Source organism: Martes martes, assembly GCF_963455335.1.
Source record: "Martes martes genome assembly, chromosome: 13".
NCBI classification, from domain to species: domain Eukaryota; kingdom Metazoa; phylum Chordata; class Mammalia; order Carnivora; family Mustelidae; genus Martes; species Martes martes.
In genome coordinates, this window is record NC_137901.1 from 92803025 (window position 1) to 92824955 (window position 21931).

The 21931-nt window shown below is 63.6% G+C and overlaps 1 protein-coding gene across 10 annotated transcripts in view; it reads left to right on the top strand.

The window, feature by feature from the left end:
* Positions 1-21931, top strand: part of FBRSL1 (fibrosin like 1) — a 79949-nt gene that overhangs the window by 32243 nt on the left and 25775 nt on the right. For all 10 annotated transcript variants that reach the window (XM_080821284.1, XM_080821276.1, XM_080821275.1 and 7 more), the window contains exons 4-5: positions 598-633; positions 17562-17591. In XM_080821284.1, the coding sequence (XP_080677410.1) occupies positions 598-633; positions 17562-17591 (66 nt within the window). The remainder of the gene's footprint in view (positions 1-597; positions 634-17561; positions 17592-21931) is intronic.

Sequence of the window (21931 nt, forward strand, 5' to 3'; positions counted from 1 at the left end):
GCGCCCAGCCCCTGTTTCTCCCGGCACCAGAGGGCGCTCCGCCAAGTGCTGTTGGGTCTCCCTCAAGGGACCTCCGGTTGCCGCCGTGTGCCCTGCCACCCGTCCAGCTCCCCTTCCAAGAAGCCCGCCCTCCACCCCTGTCCCCCCACAGCCCCGGGAGGTTGGGAGGCTGGAGGCTACTGGGCGTCGGGGCAGGTCCACCTGGGCACAGAGGAGTGGGCCTGCCTCCCCTGCGTTCCCGTGGCTGGTGCAACCATGTGTGGAAGGGTGGGCCTGGCTCCGCGGGGGGCCGAGATGGACGTGGGGGCTGAGCCCATCTCTGAGGGAACGCGGCCACGTAGCCCTCCTCCCGGCTGGGCTCGCCCGGGGTTTCCCGGGGGAGGTTCCGGTGGGTCCCCAGGCACAGGTGTGAGGCTGCCGCGGCTCTGGGCCGCTGTGCTGTACCCTCCCCTGCGGCTTCCGCCCCAGGTCCCAGCCTCGTGCCCCCCACTCCGGTGACCCAGCAGCACCCCGGGGCCTGGGCCAGGGGGGTGGTCCTCAGAGGAGGGGCCGCCCGGGGAGCTGTGGCTGTCCTGACTGTGCTTCCTTCCCCCGCAGAGCTCCGCGCAGGCGGTGTCGGGCAGAGGCTACTCGGTAAGTCTGCCGCCCCCTCCACCGCGGGCTGGACCCACACATGCCCCTTGCCGCCGCAGCCCCCAGCCGTCCTCAGCGTATGGTCCCTGCCCCAGCCTCGGACCTGGGCGGAGGGCCCAGGCCGACAGAGACCAGCCTGGAGCGTTGCTCAGGGTCTCGCCCCCGGAGAGAACAGTCGGCCCTCGTTGCCTGACTTCCTGAGGACCAGGGGTGGGGAGATGCTCCACCCCGGGTCCTGCCAGGAGGCACTCGGAGTGAAGGGTCCCGGGCACCGAGCAGCAACCCCCCAGGGACTTGACGCCCCCCACGCCGCACTCCATGCTCCGTGCTCGGCCTGGGCTCAGGTGTGAGGCCCCCGGGTCCTGTGGCAGGAGGTGCTGGCTTGCTGGGCCTGACCAGGCCAGCTCTGTGGGAGCTACCTCCCTAGCCCTGCCTCCCGCCTCCTGCCCCTGCTTCCTGCGCCTTCCCTCCTCCCGCCCCACCCCTACCCCAGAAGCCCCTACCCTTTCCTCGTGACTTCATTTCGTTGCCCCTTAAGTATCAGGAGGGACGTTAATGACGCCATAAAACCCAGAGCTCCATAAAAGCCATTTTTGCAGATTTACAGCCGTTTTTTGGCTCATTGGAGGGTGGGGCCTGGGCTCTGCCCGCCTCATCCTCCCCTCCTGCCTCTGCCCCCAGCCCCTGATTTACTGTGAGCCCCAGAGTTCCAGGCCTGCTGGGCGGCTTCTCTAAATCACATCAGCTTTTTATAGGGTGTGTAATTAACCTACTGACTTTCTGTGTGACGGGACACCCTGTGCCCCTGGGCCTCCCCTGACCCCCAGCCGCCCTGACCTCAGGGTTGGGTGGGTCAGGTGCCGGGTTTTCAGCGTTGCACCTGGTGGGCTATAGGCTTCTGGGTGGTGGTCACATCCTGACGCTGGAGGGGTGTCTCCCTGGGGGGGCCCTTCCCTCCTCGGGTCCGGCCACAGTCATGGGTGGTGGCCTGCACTGCCCCTTCCCCCCACGGGCCGGGTCGTCTCAGCACATCCTCTGTTCCTCGATGGAGTGGCACTCTGGCCGGGAGTGGTGCCAGCGCTGGGCTCCAGCTGGGGGCAGAGTGCTAGTGTGGGAAGTGGCTGGTGATAACACTCGGTGGGATGCACGTCGGGAGAGGGAGAGTGAGGGGAAGGTTAGGGGTGTGTGCCAACCTAAGGGTCCCAGACGGGCCAGGCCCAGGGACACCCCGATTGGAGCCTCCTTCCATGTCTGAGAGTCCCTGGGCAACTGGGGTCTCCCTGCCCTGAGCCTCCTTGCCAGAGTCCCTGGGCAGCCCTCTGCTTCCAGATTGCGTGTGGTATTCATGGTCTTCTCCCCCAAGAGCTCCTTTGAACGTTTCCTGGAGAAAAACCCATAATTAATGGGCCAGCTGCTTGCAACTTAACCCCCCATGGCCACTGCACGGGAGTGACAGGTGGTGGCAGGGACGTACCCAGCCTGCTGCTGGGCCATGGCAATTCCTGTGTGTGCGTGCCAGGTGCTGGCAGGAGCAGGTGTGTGCCGGTCCCTGGCATGAGCAGGTGTGTGATAGTCCCTGGCATGAGCAGGCGTGTGCACACGAGCAGGTGTGTGGATTAGGTCCTGGTACAAGCAGGTGGATGCATCAGGTCCTGGTACGAGCAGGTCTGTGTGCATCAGGTCCTGGCATGAGCACGTGTATGCATTAGGTCCCTGGCACAAGCAGGTGTGTGTGCTGGTCCCTGGAATGAGCAGGTGTGTGGATTAGGTCCTGGCATGAGCAGGTGGGGGCATCAGGTCCTGGTACGAGCAGATGTGTGTGCTGGTCCCTGGCATGAACAGGTGAGCATACTGGTCCCTGGCACAAGCAGGTGTGTGTGCTGATCCCCAGCATGAGCAGGTGTGTGCATTAGGCCCTGGCATGAGCAGGTGTGTGCTGGTCCCTGGAATGAGCAGGTGTGTGGATTAGGTCCTGGCACGAGCAGGTGTGTGCATCAGGTCCTGGTACAAGCAGATATGTGTGCATCAGGCCCTGGCATGAGGACGTGTGTGTATTAGATCCCTGGCACGAGTAGGTGTGTGTGCTGGTCCCTGGCATGAGCAGGTGAGTGTGCTGGTCCCTGGCATGAGCAGGTGTGTGCATGAGATCCTGGTGTGAGCAGGTGTGTGCTGATCCCCGGCATGAGCAGGTGTGTGCATTAGGCCCTGCCGTGAGCAGGTGTGTGCTGATCCCCGGCATGAGCAGGTGTGTGCTGATCCCTGGCATGAGCAGGTGTGTGCATTAGGCCCTGGCCCTGGCATGAGCAGATGCGTATATTAGGCCCTGGCATGAGCACATGTGTGCATTAGGTCCTGGCACAAGCAGGTGAGTGTGCTGGTCCCTGGAATGAGCAGGTGTGTGGATTAGGTCCTGGCATGAGCAGGTGTGTGTATCAGATCCTGGTACAAGCAGATGTGTGTGCATCAGGCCCTGGCATGAGCACGTGTGTGCATTAGAACCCCGGCACGAGCAGGTGTGTGTGCTGGTCCCTGGCACAAGCAGGTGTGTGTGCTGGTCCCTGGCATGAGCAGGTGTGTGCATGAGGTCCTGGTGTGAGCAGGTGTGTGCTGATCCCCAGCATGAGCAGGTGTGTGCGTTAGGCCCTGGTGTGAGCAGGTGTGTGCTGATCTCCGGCATGAGCAAGTGTGTGCTGATCCCCAGCATGAGTAGGTGTGTGCATTAGGCCCTGCCGTGAGCAGGTGTGTGCTGATCCCCGGCATGAGCAGGTGTGTGCATGAAGTCTGGCATGAGCAGGTATTTGCTTATCCCTGGCATGAGCAGGTGTGCACATTAGGCCCTGGCATGAGCAGGTGTGTGCATGAGGTCCTGGCATGAGCAGGTGTGTGTTGGTCCCTGGCATATGCTGGTGGGCGGGCGCTGCAAGGTTCAGGTGGTTGGCCTGGCCCTTCCAGAAGCAGGGGTGCCTCTGGCACTGGAGGAGGCAGAACCAACCCCTGTGACCCTCAGCCAGTAGGAACAGACAGGGTGGGGGTAGGTGGGTGGCCAGGCCCAGGCCTGGGAAGTTCTGTGAGCTCAGAGCCCAGATCTCTGTGTGCACTGGGCCTCCAGGGCTGTCTGTTGCTTCTGGCGCTGCCCACCAGGGGCGTGAGGCCTGGGCCAGCTGGACTGGGCAGAGGGGGGCTATGACCCTGCCTCTAAATCCAGGGTTCACCATGGGCGCCCCAGACACTTGAGTGTGCACACTGAGGTCGAGGCCTGCATGCATGTGCGTGCAGGCGTGTGCATGCATGTTCACTGGGTGGCGCATGTGGCTTCTGCCAGCACCTGACCCGTGTACAGCTCGTGGATGGCTCTCTGTGAGAGGAGAGTGTGTGCCGTGTCCCCTGTGTCTCCATGTGGCTGTGGGGGGCTGTGCACGCCTGTAAGTCCCAGTGTGCCGTTTCTTTCTGGACCATCTGCATGTCCGTCTGGAAGGGTGTGTGTGTGCCCCTATGTGTCTGCACTTAAGTGGCGGTCATGGCGCGGGTGCCTGGTTGTGAGCCGCGGCTTAGTGTGCGGGTGTGCGCCTGTGCCCCAGTGCCTTGCTTGTGTGTGTCTGTAGGTGGGACCTCGGGCTCGGCAGGGCTCATGTCTGTCCCCAGCAGCGTCCCTGCACTAGTGACCCAGGGCAGCTGTCATCTGACCTGCTTTATAGACCGTACTTAAAGGGCTTTAATTCCGTGAGCTTTATCCCCAGCAAATCCCCAATTATTGCTCATCCTCGACAGCTTGTCCCGGAAGCTTGGTGTGGCCTCCCCGGCACACATCAGATGTTCCTTAGTGCCGCGAGACGAGTTGGAAAGTAATTTTCTCCGTTCAGCTGCTGGGAACTGGGGACGTGACGACCCATCTCCCTCCAAAGCAGGGCCTGGGAGTTCTTTTATTAGAGGGAAATGAGGATCTGGATGCCTGCTGGGGCCGGGAGGCCGGCCGAGTACATTGCATGGAGTGTTCTGGAAGCGGCCTGTGCTCAAAGAGGCTCTGGGGCTGCAGACAGGAGTGGAGGCAAAATGGCAGTGATGCCACCGGCCACCACCTGTGATGAGCCCGGGAGGTCTCAGGCCCTCCATGTGGACCTGATCACCATGGCAGTGCCCCCCCCCACCCCGTCCCTGCCGCAGGGCTCAGAGACGCCCCCCGCAGGTGCCAGCCAAGGGGCTGAGCTGAGACCCGGAGCAGGCAGGCCCGTCCGCAGGCCCCCTCTGTTCCCGGGCCCATCATGGGTTCTCAGACCTCTCCCGGGCACCCTCCTCCCTTCCGCAAGGGTTTGCTGACCCGAGTGGCCGGTGTCCCCGCCCCACGGGCCTCACCGTGCCACGGAGAAGATGCTGAATAAAGCCAGTAAGAATGCTCCTAGGTGGACGTGGCAAGCGCAGAGGCGACCGGGCAGCAGGGAGGGGCAAGGCCGGGCTGCAGGGGACGCCGTGTGAGTGTCCGTGCTGGGGCGGGGGTGGGAGCAGCCGGTGCAGAGGCCGTGCAAGGGGAGCGCCCCACGTGCCCGCGTGAAGTGCACCAGGAGGCAGGGGCTGCCGTGGGCGGGCGGTAGGGTTCGGGTGAGGCTCTCCCTTGGACGCGGGTGGAGTTCTCCGCAGAGCAGGGCTGGATGGGGAGGAAGGGGCCTCTGCCTCCTCCCTGGCCAGGCAGCCGGAAGGCCGCAGGGGTGAGTGCGGGAGAGCCGGCCGCAAGCCAGGTGCAGAAGGGCACAGGATGCCCACCAGCTCGTCTGGGTCGGGCAGGCCCCCATCTATACCTGCCACGGCAGGGGCCCCTCACGCGGGGTGTAATTAGCCAGTTGGCTCGATTGCCTTTGAGGGATTTCTGGAAATTGGTTTTCAGGTTTCGGTTGGGCTATAGACAGCTAATCTCCTAGCACCTCCAGCCCCAGCACCATCCTCCCATCCTGGAGCCCAGCTGGCGCGGGCCACAGGGCTGTGGAGGGAGGCTGCTGTGGCCGGCAGTGTGGCCCCGGCTGGCCCCCGCACGGCCCGGACTGTGGTTACGGAAGGTTCCCTCACGCCAGTGTCCGAGCCTCCATTTGCCTGATGCGGGCTGCCCTGGGTGGTTCCCACACGGGCTGGTCGGGCCTCCTCACAGCCCTGGGGCTGTAACCGGCGTTCCCAGGGCAAGAGCCAGGAGAAAGCACTGGTGGTGTGGCTCCCACGCCGAGTAGTCATCAGACCCACCTGGACGCCAGCGGCCGGGCCGAGGCCCCTTTCCTCAACAGGCGGGTGCCGCCCCCCGCCACAGAGCCCCTTACCCAGGGGAGGAGGGACACAGCGAGCTCAACACCCTTTCGCACATGATCCCGCCGGGGACTGGAGCTCCTGGCTCCGCACCTGTTTTCCCACCCTGGGTCCCCGGACCCCCCACTTCTGGCGGGATGGGTGCATGCGGGCCACTTGTCGGTTTGTCCCTTGAGCCGCGCCCTCTGTGGCTGAAGTTGGGGGGTGCAGCATGAGACGGGGGTGGGCCCGGGTCCCACCAAGGCGTTAGTGGCAGGAGGGTTGGTGGGCGGGTGCAGCGAAGCCCTGGCCAGCCGTCCTCCTTGGGGTGGCAGGGAGGTGCCTGGGGCGCCCCTAGCCGTCCTGAGACCTGGCTCTCCAGGAGCGGCCCAGCACTCCCTGTCCCCAGCCGCCCGCCTGAACAACACTGGGTGCTGGCAGGCCCCAAAGCCGGCTCTGTCTTTACGAGGCAGGTTTATGAATCCATTACCCTGCTCCTTGGGCCACTTCCGAGCGGCCGTAATTTGTACAAAAGCAATAAAACCCAGTCAGCCTCTCCCTGGTGCGGGCAGCTGCATTCTCCTCATGACCTCTGAGCGCGGGGGCAGTCCTGAAGCCGGCTGCTGGGGACGGGGATGTGCCGCTCAGGGGACAGCAGGAATGGGCGGGGTGTGTCCCGAGCGTCGTGTCCTGACCTGTGATGCAGCCCGGGCCAGCCTGGCTCGTTGTCAGAAGGTCCCCTGCCCACCCACCCTTCACTCAGACCACCTCCAGCCGTGGCCGACCTCTGTCCAGCTGGTAGGACATGGAAGTCCTTCCCTGTGTCCCTGTCCCCCGGCACTACGGCTGGAGGTGTCAGCCCCAGCCTGCCTGCGCCGCCTCCTCCGGCTCGTAAGGCTGTGAACCTGGCCCTCGGATGCATCCAGGGGTGTGATCGCAGGGAAGCTGCCCCCGGTGTGCAGACAGACCAGCAGACCAGCTGGGTGGGCCCTTTGTTGCTCAGTCTGGAGATGTGGCACAGGGCGGGGTGGGGGTGGCCCGTGACCTCAAGGGCCCCAAGCTACAGCCCCTCCCCCATCCAGCAGCTGGGTTGCAGGTTCTTCCAGATAGGGGGCAGGGCCGTGGGTTGCTGTGTGTGCCTAGATAGAGCAAGACAGGACAGAGGATGAAAAGATAAACAGGTGACCTGACCTGCCCAGTGCTTTAGCCGGTGGCAAGTGCTGAGGAGAAACATACACCAGGCAGAGGGGGTGCTGGTGTCCAGGGGTGTTGAAGGGGAGGGGTGCTGGTGTGGAGGGGAGGGGTCTGGTGTGGAGGGGGAGAGGGGAGGGGTGCTGGTGTCCAGGGGGCTGCTGGTGTAGAGGGGTGTTGAAGGGGAGGGGTGCTGGTGTGGAGGGGAGGGGTCTGGTGTGGAGGGGGAGAGGGGAGGGGTGCTGGTGTCGAGGGGGAGGGGTGCTGGCATGGAGAGGGTAGAGGGGAGGGGTGCTGGTATGGGGGAGAGGGGAGGGTGCTGGTGTTGGGCAGGGGTGCCGGTGTGGAGGGGTGCTGGTGTGGAGGGGTGCTGGTGTGGAGGGGTGCTGGTGTGGAGAGGGTAGAGGGGAGGGGTGCTGGTATGGGGGAGAGGGGAGGGTGCTGGTATTGGGCAGGGGTGCCGGTGTGGAGGGGTGCTGGTGTCGAGGGGGAGGGGTGCTGGTGTGGAGAGGGTAGAGGGGAGGGGTGCTGGTATGGGGGAGAGGGGAGGGTGCTGGTGTTGGGCAGGGGTGCCGGTGTGGAGGGGTGCCGGTGTGGAGGGGTGCTGGTGTGGAGGGGGAGGGGTGCTGGCGTGGAGAGGGTAGAGGGGAGGGGTGCTGGTATGGGGGAGAGGGGAGGGTGCTGGTGTGGAGGGGGGTGCTGGTGTGGAGGGGGAGTGAGGAGGGCCCCCCACTGTGGAGGGCAGGAGTGCCCCTTCTCTGGTGGACATTCCGTGTCAGCGGGCTCTGCGGGCAGCTGTGTGTCTGCGGTTTGGACCCGTCACATGGGCACATTTCTGAACCCTGTCTTTCTGCGGCTGTTCTCTGCAGGTGGCCTGGCCCTTGTCCCCTTGCTCCGCTGTCCCAGGTAGAGGTCAGCCTGCCCAGGGCGGCTCTGCACCAGGCACAGCAGGGTTGCTTGACCTCCCCGCCAGGGTGCTGGGGACTCACCCTGCTGGTCAGAAGAGCTTCCCACACCCACCGCTTTGCCCTGCCAGGTGCTGGAGGTGCGGGTGCCCCTGGAAGGAGGCACAGCTGTTGTCTTGCCCCACCCCCACTCGTGGGGCAGTGCCACGTGTGTGCCGGGGCGGCAGGCATCCCGCAGCCCCCACAGGTCCCGGTCAGGTCGGGGCAGCACAGACCAGGACGGCCGCGGGCCCCTCCCAGCCCTGGGCCCCGGGACCTCGGGCAGGGAGGGGTCCGCATCTGGTCCAGCAGGACGGCTGGGACCACACCCTGCTGCTGTCTGCAGGGTGGAGCTCCCGGGCCCCCGGGATAGGGGACAGGGCTGGGGAGCCAGAGGCCACTTGCCCGCCTCCCCCTGTTCACAGTCCCCCCTTTGGAGAAGGACAGCTGGGCAAGGTCGGGCAAGGGTCTCAGTTGTACAGGAGAAGTGTGAGGCTGCCGTGGAGCTGGGGGCCTCGGTTTTCTCCGCCAGATGGCTGGATCCCGGGGAGAGGGGAGGACCATCCCCCGTGTTTGCGGTTCCTGCACCACCCGCGTCATGGTCCTCCCCACCCACAGAGTGCGCATCGCTGTGGAGCGCCACGTGTCTGTGACTGTGACAGCCTCAGCACCACCGGCCCCAGGAGGGCCCCATCCACTGTGGGTGGGAGCAGAGCAAATCTCTGGGTCCCTGCCCTAGCGGGCAGGCAGTGGGAGAAAACAGAACCCATGGCAGCTGCTTTCAGAGTGTTGGCTGACAGGACGGGGGTTGCTGGGCACGAGTGCACCCTGTGGTCAAACAGGAGCTGGCCGGGGACATCAGGCCAAAGGCAAACTGGAGGTCAGGACTGAGTGGAAGAAGGAAGGGACCACATGGAGGGTGAGGGGCCCAGCCAGCTCCCAGGGCCAAAAGGGAGGCGGGCTTCAGGTAAGGCTAATCCCAGCAGTCCAGGCACGTCCAGCTCATTGGCACTTCTCTGGGCAGGTCATTCGATGGGAGTTTTGGGCGCTGTCAGCAAGAGGGGGTCTGGGTTCTGGGAGGCACCCGACATGTCGGGGCACCATCCTCCAGCTGGGAGCCTGGAGCCTTGGACTAGTCATCCATGCCGTGGGGGTCACACAGGTGTGTCCTCATGTCTTGTGCTGCCCGCCATCTCAGCAGGGCTTGCATTTAGTGGCGGGAGAGCATAGGTCCAGGACAAACCAGTTCGTCTCCATGGCATTGTCCACCCATCTTTAAAGTCTCCCTCCCCCCATTATTTTATTTCAAACTGGCCACAGGCACGTAACAGAGGTCAGCTCAGTGCCACTGAGGGCGGGCACCAGCCCCCTGCCTGTCCGGAGCAGCTGGCAGGAGAACGCCCCCAGCCGGGCAGGCACGGGGGTGGGCCACGGATTTGGGTCCGCCTCAGTCACTTTGCAGGAACTGCCAGGAGAAGCCACCCAGATGCTCCCCCCGCCCCGCACTTCTGTCCCTGGGCACAGGGCCCCTCCCCTTGCCCGCTCTGCAGGGAAGACCACTGAGCCAGCTGCGGGCTGGTTGTCTTGTCCTGTCTCACCGCCCTGTGCACTCAGCTCTAGTGTCTGGGCAGCATCCCCTGGGATCGCTTGGGAACGTCTGACTGGGGCAGCGTGAGCGGAGCCTCGGACAGCATGGTCGCCCCACAGGGTCCTCCTGGCTGGGCCCGCACACTGCGTGAACTCCAGGAGGGGCTGTGGGGGCCACCATAGCCTCCTCGCCTTGCTGGGTCCTCCCCTGGAGCCTCCGGACAGGAGCCAGCCTGCAGCCCTGCTCCCCCCAGTGCTGCCCGCACCACACGGGATGCCTCCAAGGGGGCGGGGCAGCTGGTGCCCTCCCTCCTGGCCTGGCCTGGGGTGTGGGCAGTCCCTGCTGTCCCTTTAGCTGGGGGGGGTGGTCACTGGGGCCTCCCGCCTCTGCCAGCCCCCGGCCTGCCTTTCTCCGTTCCGAATGCAGGCCTCCCGTCGAGGTCCCCAGCAGGCTCGGCCTTCTCGCCCGGACCCTGTGTTGCTCCGCGGCACCCAGGCCCCAGCCACTGGGAATGGCCCAGGGCAATTTAGTTCCGAGCCCAGGACTCCCGTCCCGCTAGGTGGCCCAGCCACAGCCCTGGCCCCAGAGGCCAGCTGCAGCCGCTCTGGACAGGCCCACAAGGAGCCCTCATGGCGGTGGCCACAGGTGCCAGGAGCCAGAGCTGGAGGGAGGGCAGGCCGGGTGCGAGAGTGGGTGGCAGGCCGGGGTTCAGTTATGCAGAACACGCAGGGCTGCGGGGCACAGGAGGTTAGGAATTAATGTTAACACTGTTCTGGTTAAGACTTTTTGTGTTCATAAATAATTCATAAGGCAGTTAGCGCTTTGGGTCTGACAACAGGAGAATATATTAATACAGTCGACTCCGCGAAAGGTCAGCCGCGGCGGCGGGGCTGCGGGCCGTCTTTGATTCATTCGCTGACACGGGCTCGTTAATTACTCCGGCCCAGCGAGGGCTGTGGGGGAGCCGCTAATGAGAAGAAGGGAGCCCGCCGTCCGCGGGCGTGGAGGAAGGAACGGACCGGGGTCCCCGTAAGGCCCGAGGCGGGAGCAGAGGGCCCCCACCTGCCCCCGCTGAGGCTCGGGTAGGGCCGGGCCGGGCCGGCTCCAAAGAAGCTGTCCGGGCCTCCTGGCTCAGGAGTGTCCCGGAGCGGCCGTCCGCGGTCTCTGAGTGCTTACGGGGCCCCTGCCACGGGCGAGGGGTGACTCCAGGCCCCGCGGTCCGAGGGCTGAAGAGAACCCGGAAATCCCCTCTCTCACGGGGGCCGTGGAAGGCAGGGCGGGTGGGAAGCAGGACAGAGGAGTGAATGTGTGCCCGTCGCAGCGAACGTGCATAGAGCGGAGGGAGCCGGAGGGGGAGAACGCGGAGCGGCCATCAGGCTAGGGCCCGGGGTGCCCCTGAGCGCTCAGACGGGCCCAGGAGCGTGACCGTGCGGTGGGGGGAGGGAGTCCAAGCGTGCGTCGGCGTGAATGTGCAAGCGTGTGCACGCGAGGGCTTCATGCAGCAGGGGGTGGCCTTCTGTGTGGCCAGGAGCTGCTGGTGGGAACAGAGGGGCGCAGGGGCTGCCCCCGCTCGGTGGGGGTTGGCGTCTAAGCACAGCCAGCACCCAGGGCACCAGGCGTCCATCCGTCCAGGTGTGTCCTCCATGCCTGCTGTTGCTTGGTGCTCCCCAAGTTCTTCCTCCCTGATAGGCGAACTCAGGTTGACCCACAAAGCAGTGCCCAGTGCTCCTTGATATCTTTGGTAACTGCAGCCAGAGAATAGGAAAAGTCATTTTGTGTTTTGCACAGTGGTGCTGTGGGGTGGCTATCACTGTGAAACCCAGAACGCCCTCGAAGTACCACCCCCTGGAGACCCCGCCGAAGGAGCAGGAGGATGGTTCAGACCTCAGTGGTCAGAATCCATGTTGTCCCTCCATCCGTCCGTCCATCCATCCATGCGTTCATTCCCTGCCAGCTCTGTCTGAGTGCTGTGTGCACCATGCTAACTCTCATCCATCCATCCGTCCGTCCGTGCGCTTATCCCCTGCCAGCTCCGTCTGGGTACTGTGTGCACCACGCTGTGTCATCCATCCGTCCATCCATCCGTCCATCCATGCGTTCTGTCCAGGGGCAGCAAGGCAGGTCCCATGGGCTAAGAAGTGGAAGGAACAGCATTCTATTCCAGTCGTCTTGAGATTTGGAGAGTTCGAGGGATGGCTCCTTTCCTCGCAGCTTCCCCCCGATCAGTCACCGGACCTGCCCAGCACTCTGCCCTGGACTCTCCCCTCTGACGTAGCATCCTGCCACCGGCAGCTCCTAAGCTGCAGTGTTTCCGGCCCCGGCGCAGACTTGGCGTCTCAGGAGCACCAGACCCCACTCCATGTCTCCATGCACTTCCCTCAGAGACCATTCTCCGCCCAAGTGCAGGAGGAGGCCTGGAGCAGGGGGCAGGCATGCCAACCCACTCGTTTCTCAGGGCCCCAGAGAGCCCACTGGCCAGCTGTGGGGCCGTCCTTGTCTCTGTGAGGCGGCCCATTCAGGGCTCTCAGAGCTCTAAACCATGGCCCGCCACTGCCCAGGTCTCGGGGGGCCACCCCGAGCTGCCCCTGTCCCCGAGATGCAGACGCTTGGGGCGGGGGGAACACAAGGGGGTGTGGGACTGAGCAGGCGAGTCGCACGGGTTCCCTGGGCTGCTCTGGGGGACGCATGCGGGGAGGGCAGGTACCAGCCCTGTCTGTCCTTGCTGCCCCCACCTGGGACAGGTAAGGACGCCACCTCCCTCCTCCCAAGTGCGCCTGCGTGGTTCCAGCTGTGCTCCTCCACTAAGTGGGTCTCGCTCACCGTCAGCCCGTGGAGGCCTTGCGCACTTGGGCTATTAGGGCTGCAGTAACTTAATTGCTCGTTAATTGGGTAATTAGTGCTTTGTTTTGCTTTAAAGCCTAAACACTCATAAAAAGTGAATTAGCTGAATAAACCAGTGTGGGATTTTCAGGGTCCTCATCTAGCTATCGTGCGTAGTTAATCAGGCTCACTGTGACTTTCTGAACCAGCGTGGCCTTGGGCCCTTTGCAGGGTGATCCTGGAGCCCCAGCCCTGTCCCAGCTGCCCTGAGGGAGTCCCTGGCATGGGGTCCTGATCAGAAGGGCCAGATTGAGACTGTGGGTTTCAGACCCCATGCACCCATTCACCTGGGTGGGCTCCCAACTACTCTGCCTCAGTTTCCCCATCCATAAGCAGGTGGGTCGGTGGTGGGTCCTGAGTTGTATAGAAGTGGCCCCAGTGAGCAAATGCGCCATCAGCCCCACACCCCACAGCGTGCCAGGCCTCCCACCAGTGGGATGTGGGGCTCCCCTCTCCTGCCTGCCCTATGGTGTCAGGACTGCCGTCCGGCACAACCAAACCCCAGCTTCTACCCTGTTGCTGCCAGCAAATCCCTTCACCTGCTGGGCCCCCGCTTCTTGTCTGTGGAGTCGGCGAACGCCCAGGTGAGTACTGGCGGGCCCGGCTCCCCCGTGCGGTGCGCTCCACCCTTGCGTCCTGGCCCGGTGCTTCAGAACGATCACCCAGCTGATCCCACGGCCGCCCCAGCCACAGACCAGACCGCAGCCCCACCCCACTCCTGGCACCCCTGCCTGTGAGGTCCCGTGTCACTGCCCAGCATCCGAGGGTGGGGTGCTCCGACCAAAAAGGGTGAAAAATGGCCTTTTCAGCCTGACTCCAGACAGTGGGTGATGGGAGGCAGCTCCGGGCCCGGGGCTTCCTGGAGTCTGTTCGCTGCTCCTTTTTTGGCTGACTTGCTTAACGGGGCACGTGTTGCATATCCCAGGGGAGCGTTTACAGCACGATGGAAGGCAAGCACCTTGGGCCCTTCTCTGTGGGGGGGACAGATGCTCATGTGGGCAGGCAGGGCAGCCACTCTCCTCCCCAAAGCTCTTCCGAGGCAGCAGCAATGGGTAGAATGTTCACGAAGCTGGAGCCGATGGGGCCATGGGAACTGTGAGTGTGGCCAGTGCTGCTGGGCCACATGCATAGGGACAGGTGACCCTGTGTCAGGTCACCTGGGTGCACACGTGCCCTGCACACACTGGGACACTGGGCAGGATGCCCTGCCCTGAGCACGCATTGGGCAAGACGCCCAGGCGCTTCCGTGAGCCAGGCCTCAGAGTACACCTTGACATGTCTCAGAACATGCACATCCGTGACAGGCCGGCTGGGCCTGCACGCATATGCTTGAGCCGTGACAACAGGCCTAGCGAAAACAGCCCAGGTCAACAGTTTGTGCTTCTTGAAACTCCCCGGGTGTCCCCAGGGCACACAGCCCAGAGTGTGGCCTCAGCACCGACTGTCCAGCAGCTCAGACCTTTCTACCCCCATGCTCAGGTGGGCTGCCTAGAATGTTCCATGGCCTTCCAGCCCGCATTGACCAGGGGCCCTGCTGCTTTGGTTTGCAGCTGCTCAGGGCTTTGCGGGTGGCAGTGCTCTTCCAGAGTGAGCTCCAAGCCGGCGAGGCGGCAGGTCCTCCGCAGTCCCCGGGCAGCTCTGTGAGCAGGGCCTCTGTAGGAGACATCCCACACGGCACGCTGCAGCGGGAGCAGAAACCTGGTCTGGGTCCGGAGCACCAGGCCGTGTGCCGACCCTCGGCCCTCTCTGACCCTGGATCGAGTGGGGTCACCTGAGTAGGAAGCTAGGGGGAAGCAGAAGCAGAGCTGGGGTGGCTCGTAGTATCTTTCTCTACGGCAGGGCCCAGGGTAGCCTCCAGGCCCTCTCTGTCTCCATGGCCTGAGGGGGCCCGCAGTGGGCAGGATGGACCCTGCCCCTGCCTCTCTCCTCCCCACTCCCCTGGGCACCTCTGGCCCAGGCCCAGGCCCAGATGCTAGAGCATCTGATGGGAGAAGTGGGCTCAGAGTCAAGGTCTCCCTGCCCATGAATTTTTCATGCCTTTGTTTGAGAAATGGGAGACAGGCAACCTCCACTAAGTACCACTGTGAAGCGGTAATTAATGTTCACACTGAGAGAAGAAAAAGGTACATTTCTGTTGCAGCTCAATGACCGTGTTGATTTGTGTCTCCTAATCCCGGAGGGTGACAGGCAGCCCCCACCCAAGCAAGTGGCTGCCCAGGTTTCTGGAAGAGGCCCGGGAATGGAGGCCGAATTCCCCAGACCTCCTGTGCAGGTGCTCCTGGACCGGGCAGGGCACTGTCAGTGAGAGGCGTCTGTGTCCAGACCCTGTGGGAGGCTGGATGCCTCCAAGAGCTGTTAGGTGATACGAGGGAAGAGGCTGAGGCAGAGGTAGTGATGCTGAAGATGATGCTGGTGTTGATAGTGGTGGTGCTGGTGATGGCAGCGAGGATGGTGATAGTGATGACCCTGATGGCGATGGCGGTGAGGATGTTGGTGGTAATGATAGTGATGGTAGTGAGGATGGTGATGGTGGTGATGATCATGGTGATGGTTGATGACGATGATGAGGGTGATGATGAAGATGGTGGTAGCGGTGGCAGTGGTGAAGAGGATGATGGTGGTGATGGTGGAGACGGTGGTGGGGGTGATGATGGTGATGAGGATGATGATGGTGATGAGGATGATGGTGATGATGGTGGTGAGGATGATGATGGTAGTGATGAGGGTGATGGTGATGAGGGTGATGGTGGTGATGAGGATGATGGTGATGATGGTGGTGAGGATGATGATGGTAGTGATGAGGGTGATGGTGATGAGGGTGATGGTGGTGATGAGGATGATGGTGATGATGGTGGTGAGGATGATGATGGTAGTGATGAGGGTGATAGTGGTGATGGTGGTGAGGATGATGATGGTAGTGATGAGGGCGATGGTGGTGATGAGGATGATGGTGGTGATGAGGATGATGGTGATGATAGTGGTGAGGATGATGTGAGTAGCAGTGACAGTGAAGAAGTGATCGTCATACTAATGATCATTCGAAGTACGTACCCAGCACTGTCCTGGTGCTTTGCCTGTATTCACTCATTGAAGCTGCATGACAACCTGTGGCCGGGCTGTTGTCTGTGTTACAGAAGCATAAACTGAGGCATGGAGAGGTCAAGGGGCCTGCCCAAGGCTGCCTGGTATGGGTGGCAGCATGTACCCGGAGGATGTCTGCTCCTTTGCCCACGTTTTGGCCTCCCCACCGTAGTCAGCACATGCACTTGGGGCCTCGAGTCTGCCGTCTGCTCCGTGGGCTCCCCGCTTGGGCCGGCACACACACCCCAGGGTTGCACCCCCCGGGACCCCCCAGCCCTCCTGGGTCCCGTGAAGGTCACCTCTCTCAGGCAGCTCCTGTAAGACAGATGTGGCTCCTTTTCCCTCCTTGCCCTGATTAATTGCCTCATTCAGTTCCGACTCTATTGCAGTTAAACATTAATTCAGTAGGACTTAATGACGGGAGCTCGTTTATGACGTGGCCTGTGCTGCTGACAAGGGGGTGCTGTTTGGTTCGTGACAGGGCCACGCATGCGCTCGCTGGAAAGTACCCTAACCCCTCCTTGATCGTCGGGTCATTCAGCTCTCCCTGTGACACGGAGAGCTGTGGCGAGAGGTGTGAAACAGCCAGCCTGGGGGTTCTGGGCGCCGGGTCCTCCCTGGCACACAAGGCCCCACCCTCCTGGCGGTTTGATGGGACTGTGGTTTCCGACGCAAGGCCTGGGGCCGCTCACCACACAGGAAGAGGCCCAGCTGGGGGCCTCCGGCGGCTCCGCCAGCAGCTTGACTGCTCTGTGCCAGCTGCAGTGAGCGGGGCTCCTGGCATCCACCCCAGCCCCCCACACGCCAGGGCTCCCGTGGCAGAGTTGGGTCCCAGCTCCGCAGGACAGGACCGTGTGCTGCCCGTGTTCTGGTGTGTCCAGCCCCTCACCTTTCCCGTCCCGTCTTGCACGCTCTCCTCATCACCCTGGGGTACGCCTCCTCCTGGATTTCAGCCACTCTGCCCTCTCCCAGCTCCCCGGACCTGCTCGTGAGGGACTGGCCTGGCCTCTTGCCATTGTGCGGCAGGGACGTGGTGGGTGTGAGGACACTCCTCCCCACCAGATCTCTGTCCGGGCCCTGCAGGGGGTCCGTGGGGCTATGGGGGTGGGACACTTGTTAGCCTCAGAAGACCCCCCCACAGCGTGCCCAGGGCCACTCCCAGCTGCAGTGGGCGGCTGGTAAAGCACGGGGCCCGTCTGTACTACTCTGAACTTTGCCATCAAGCACACCCCGGCCCTCACCCTCGCCAAGGGCAGAGCACAGCCTCCCTGCACTCAGCGACTGGAGGACAGCAAGGCGCATGGCTGACGGGGACCTGTCACCCTCACTTGTGGCCTGGGAGATGTATTTTCAGCGGTAGCATTCATCTGACACAACGTGCTGTAATTGCGGTTGCTAGGACGGGATTATTTTTCTTTATGTCTTTTAGGGGGAATATTGCTGTGGTTCTAGAAGAGCGGTCTTTCTTTTTAAAGCTCTGCCTGCTGAAAATGGAAAACAAAGATTTGTTTGCACGATCGCCGACCTTTCTTTCATTAACTGAGCTAACACGCCCAGTGGTTTCTAGCCAGGCCGCAGGGGCGCGGGAGGCGCGGGAGGCACGGGTGCCTTCGGGAGCCCTCCCTGCGGGCGGTGCCTGTGGCCACAGGCCTGGCCTGACCCCCTTGTCTGTCCGAGGGATCCGAGCCCCCCTCTGCCCCTTCAGTAGAGCCGGGGCTGCTGGGGCTGGGCTGCCGTGGCCCTGCCCGGAGGGCAGCCTTGATCCCACCCGCGGGCTCCCATCTGTGCCCACCACCCTGGAGGGCAAGCTCTTCACCTTTGCCTGGCCCACCCCTCAGAGCCCTTCACCGAGGGCCTCTCTGGCACTCCGACCTCCAGATCCCTCCCAGGCCCCCCAAGGCCCAATCACCCCGCGAGGCTCCACCCACAACCCCTGCCCTGCGACAGGGTGCTGACTCTCCTCTGTCTCTCTCCCCCCGCAGTGTGACAGCGAGAGCGAAGGGGACGACAAGGTAAGCCCCCCATACCTCCTCCCGAGACCTCCACCCACAGGGTGTGGGACAAGTGGCCTCCTCACATGTCCCGGCCCCGTCTCTGCCAGGGATACCTGGGGGCGGGGGCACTGTGGGCGGGGCGGGGGGGCATGCTGTGGGTAAGTGCCACCCCCCACCTTCCAGGCTGGGGTCCGGAAACATCACCAGAAAACAGATTTCCGCTAATAGCAGCGGCGCCTTAGCACCTAATTACCCTCCTTTTCAGGAACAATGAAGTTCCCATTAACGCAGGATTTATGCACTTGGAGTGTTTAGCTCAGGAAAAACCACAGCGCAGGCCTGCTGGGGTGGGGAGACCTTGGTCCTGGTCATTTTCCGGCCCTCGTGTGTCCCATGGGGAGCAGGGAGGAGGCCACCCCGAAGCCCGAAGCCCAGCGGCCGTCTGTGCGGCCCCTACTGTGTGCTAAGTGTTGTGGAGGTGGGACGTGGCCCTGGCATTCACTCTCTGCCGGTCCTGAGACCCTGGGAGGTGGGAACTGGGACCCCAAGGCATAGAGAGGGTGAGGAGCCTGCCCGAGGTCACACAGCTGGCCCCTGCAGTCCTCCAGAATATGGGAACGGCACAGCTGCAAAGAGTGGTAGCTGCTGATGAGGCCGCCGGCGACGGCTGCGCTGAGGGCGGGTGCCGACTGGGCAAGGAGCACCGGCGTCCAGGCCGGGGGCCAAAGTGGTCCCCTCTGGGGTCTGCTGCGCCCTGGCTTCCAGGCCAGTTTTGTGAAGGCGAGCAGAGTCCTGTGGGGAGGTTTGTGCAGTGCGCGACTGTGCTGCGCACCCAGCTACTATGTCCCAGCCTGGCCCGGCCTGCACTGGGCCGGCGCTGTCCGAGGCCTGGCCGGCCGGATGGCCACCCTTGGCAGACGTACGTGAGCAAGTGTAGGAAGGGCTGGGACGCTGCCAGGCAGGACAGGTCTGTGGAGGATGCCGGGGGGGGTTCCGGGTGACCAACCCCAGAGCCTGGTGGAGGGGAGGACGGGAAGGGCCCGGGGGCTCATCCGTGGCAGGGGGAGGGGCAGTGTGGATGGGTGAGGCCTGAGACCCGCCGTGCGAGGCGAGCCAGCCCAGAAGTCCTGCGTGGGGTCCTTACTGGGGTCTGGACCATTTGGGGAAGGTGGCCCCCCCACCCACTCCCGCCAGCCCCTCTGCAGAGCGGTTGCTCCCCAGACTCTCTGAGGAGTGAGACGAGGGGCCTTGGGAAGCTGCCGAGCTGACCCCTTGCCTCCAGCCCCGCCTTTCCCTAAAACCACCTTGAGGGACGCGCTCTCTGAAGCCAGAGGTGCCGGGAGGGCGTTCAGAGGAAGGGGTTGCTGAGCCCCTGAGATGGCTGGCTGTCCCCGCCCAGGCCCCCTGGCCTGCCTTCCACAAAAGAAACCAAACTGCTGCGCCCCAGGTGGGTTCCTTCCGGGCGTCACTGTCCTGACTCGGCTGCCAGGTTGCCCGGCGCCCAGAAGCACAGCCCGCTCCTCTCGGCCAGGAGCATTGACCCCAGCCCTCCAAGGGCCTCTGGAGCCCCGTGCAGCCTGGCCTCTTGGTCACTGCTGGCCCTGGCCTGCTTCTCCCTCTACCTCTGAGCCCGCCCCTGCTACCAGAGTGGGGACTCTGGGCGGTGGAGACCGGGGGCGGAGAGGGCAGGCACCAGGGCGCAGCTCAGACTGTGCCCCAGGAACGAGCAGTCACTTTGGACGTAGCCATCGATGCCCTACACCAGGTGGCAGGCCATCACCAAGGGCCAGCAGGGGCTGTCGCCGTGGCCTCCGCCGCACTCACCCTGAGCGGGGAGCCCGCAGGCCAGTCCTAAGCAACGCTTGGGGACCAGCCTGGCCCAGCCTGGTGGAGGGACAAGGGGGGACGGTTGTGCTCAGGAGGAGCTGACTCTGGGTGGGTGCAGTGTGGAGTCTGGGACCCATGATTCTTGGGTTTCTGGCAATTCCCTGTGCGCCCCGAGGGAAGAAGCCCTGCCCTGGAGAGTCAGGAGGGCTAGAGTCTGAGTCCCAGAGCACCCTGTCCGGAGGGTCTGGCTGGGGTCTCTGCTGGGGCTCCCTTCTCTGTTGTGCCACGCAGAGCCACTTGGCCCAGACCCCCCTCCAAGCTGCCGCTGAGGTTCGTGGCTGTGGGTCCTGGAAGGAAGGCTGTGGCCAGAGTCAGCCTTCTACAGACCCGTGTGCTGGGCCATGGCCACCGTGAGTGGTCTGCACGGGTGATGCGGTGGCCCAGCCCGGCGTGAAACAGCCCTTGGCTCTGGGGCTCCAGAGGGCACAGGCCTCCTCTCTGGTCACCCAGGTTTGCCTCTCCCAGGAGTACCTGGGTCTTCTGCGACACTGGGGTGTGTCCCTGGGCAACTTGGGATAGAGGCCAGAGGCAGGCTAGGACCCGACACAACTGACCGTGGGGCAGCATGGGCCGGGCAGGTGGGCTTGGGCTGAGCCCCGAAGTTTATGTGAATGTGGGGAGGTCTCAGGGCTTCCCGGAGAGGCTGCCTGGAGCAAGGGTTCCCTGAGGGGTAATTGGCCAACCACCATGGACATGTTGTGCCTGGTCAGCACTGGCCGGGCCGTGGTGCCTCACCAGGCTCTGTGTGGATACCTGGGCTGCGGGTCTGGATGCTGTGACTGCCCCCCCTTGCCCTCCCCCCGCCCCCAGTGCCTCTCATCTGGGCACACACAACCTCTCCGCTCGTCTGCTTACAAATCTGTCCCCGTCACATGCAGAGACCCGTACTGCCTGCACAGTCAACTCCCAGCCCTCAGACCTGGCTTCCAAGGTACAGATGCCCGCTCTCTCCCACACGGCCCCACGCTGGTTAGGCCTGCATTCGGCTGCTGTGGTGGAAACTGGAATGAACTGGCTAAATAGAGGGGTTTGTATTTGTCACTGAGAAGCCCATGTGCGGGCCCCCCAGGCTGGCATGGCCTGTCCATGGTCATCAGGTTCCTGTCTGTCTGCTTGGCCATCCTTGGTATACGGCTTCCTTCCTCACCTCCTTAGCCCATGAAGGCACCTGTAGCACCAGCCACCTCATCTGCATCTCACCTCCCCACACCACTGATCATACAGAATGACTGATTCCCTGCATGGTGAGCCAGGGAGAATGTGGGTGCAAAATGTCTACTGGGGGCCAGAGCAGAGGGAGAGAGGGAGGGAGAGAGCACGAGTTCAGAGGGGCCACATTATGTAAATCCTAGCAGGAAGCTCAGGTTTGTTCCAAGTGCATTGGGAACCGCTATCTTAAGAGGCCCCTGTCCCTCCAGGCTGCATGGGGTCACTCCATACTGTGTCGGGTTGGACGGCAAGAGAGACCGGAGTTCCGTCTGCCTCCCTTTAGCCAGCCTGAGTTCCAAGGTGGTGGGTAACTTCCTCCCAGCCCGTCAGGAAACAGGTGCAGCTCAGAGGAGTGGTACTCGCCCAGCCAGAGCTGCCGCCCTCCCTGTCCTCCCCCACCCCAGTCCGACTGACCTGCCACAGGGCAGGACCCCTCCCAGGAGCCTCTGCCCTCTGCAGCCCCCACCGCCTCTCCCAGTGGCACAGCCAAGCAAGGTCTTCCGCTCCCTCCGGGAGGAGCTGGTCAGGCGAGGAAGGCCACGTATCTCCACAGTATTTGCAGGATGGCAAAAGCCCTGATTTTAGAGCTGTAAGAACAGGGGAACTCGAGTGAGAGGCATCCCCCCACAGTGTGCCTTCCCTGTGCCTCCCAGACCCTCCGTCCTGGGGCACTTGTGTGCTACACAGAGTAGAGCTCCCCTTGTCCCCTTGCTTGCTGTGTGGTGGGCTGGAGACAGCGGGGCTGCTCGGGGCCCGTGGGGAGGCAGCTGGCCGTGCAGGTCGGGCAGCTCAGGGCCCGGGTCTGGGCGCTGGGGAGAGCGTGGCAGGCAGGCCGTCCCCTCCCGGACAGGGCAGCGGGAAGACCCAGGCTCCGTCTCTCGCAGTCTGCGTGTGCCTCCCGGACCAGCTTCTAGAGGCTGCTGCCGGCCCTCCGTCCCTGCTCCCCCGGGCTCCTGCCGGCCCACCCGCCCTCACCCGCTGGCCTGGGGCTCTGCCCCTAGCTGTCGGTGCAGACGCGCTGGGGACGGTCCACACCCAAGACACGGAATCACAGAGCCCAGCAGAGCCTGTCTACCCTGCAGCGGCCCCAGAGGCCGGGGTTCAGACAGGCAGATAGGAAGAGCGCTCTGTCGCCGCCCCTCATGAAAGAGCGGGCCCCGCCCCATGGGCGCCCCGCCAGGCTCCGCAGGGCCCCCCCACCACCGCCAGGCCCTCGCCCACCCCCCACCCCGACGCTTAGGGCGCTGGCTGCTGGCGGGGAA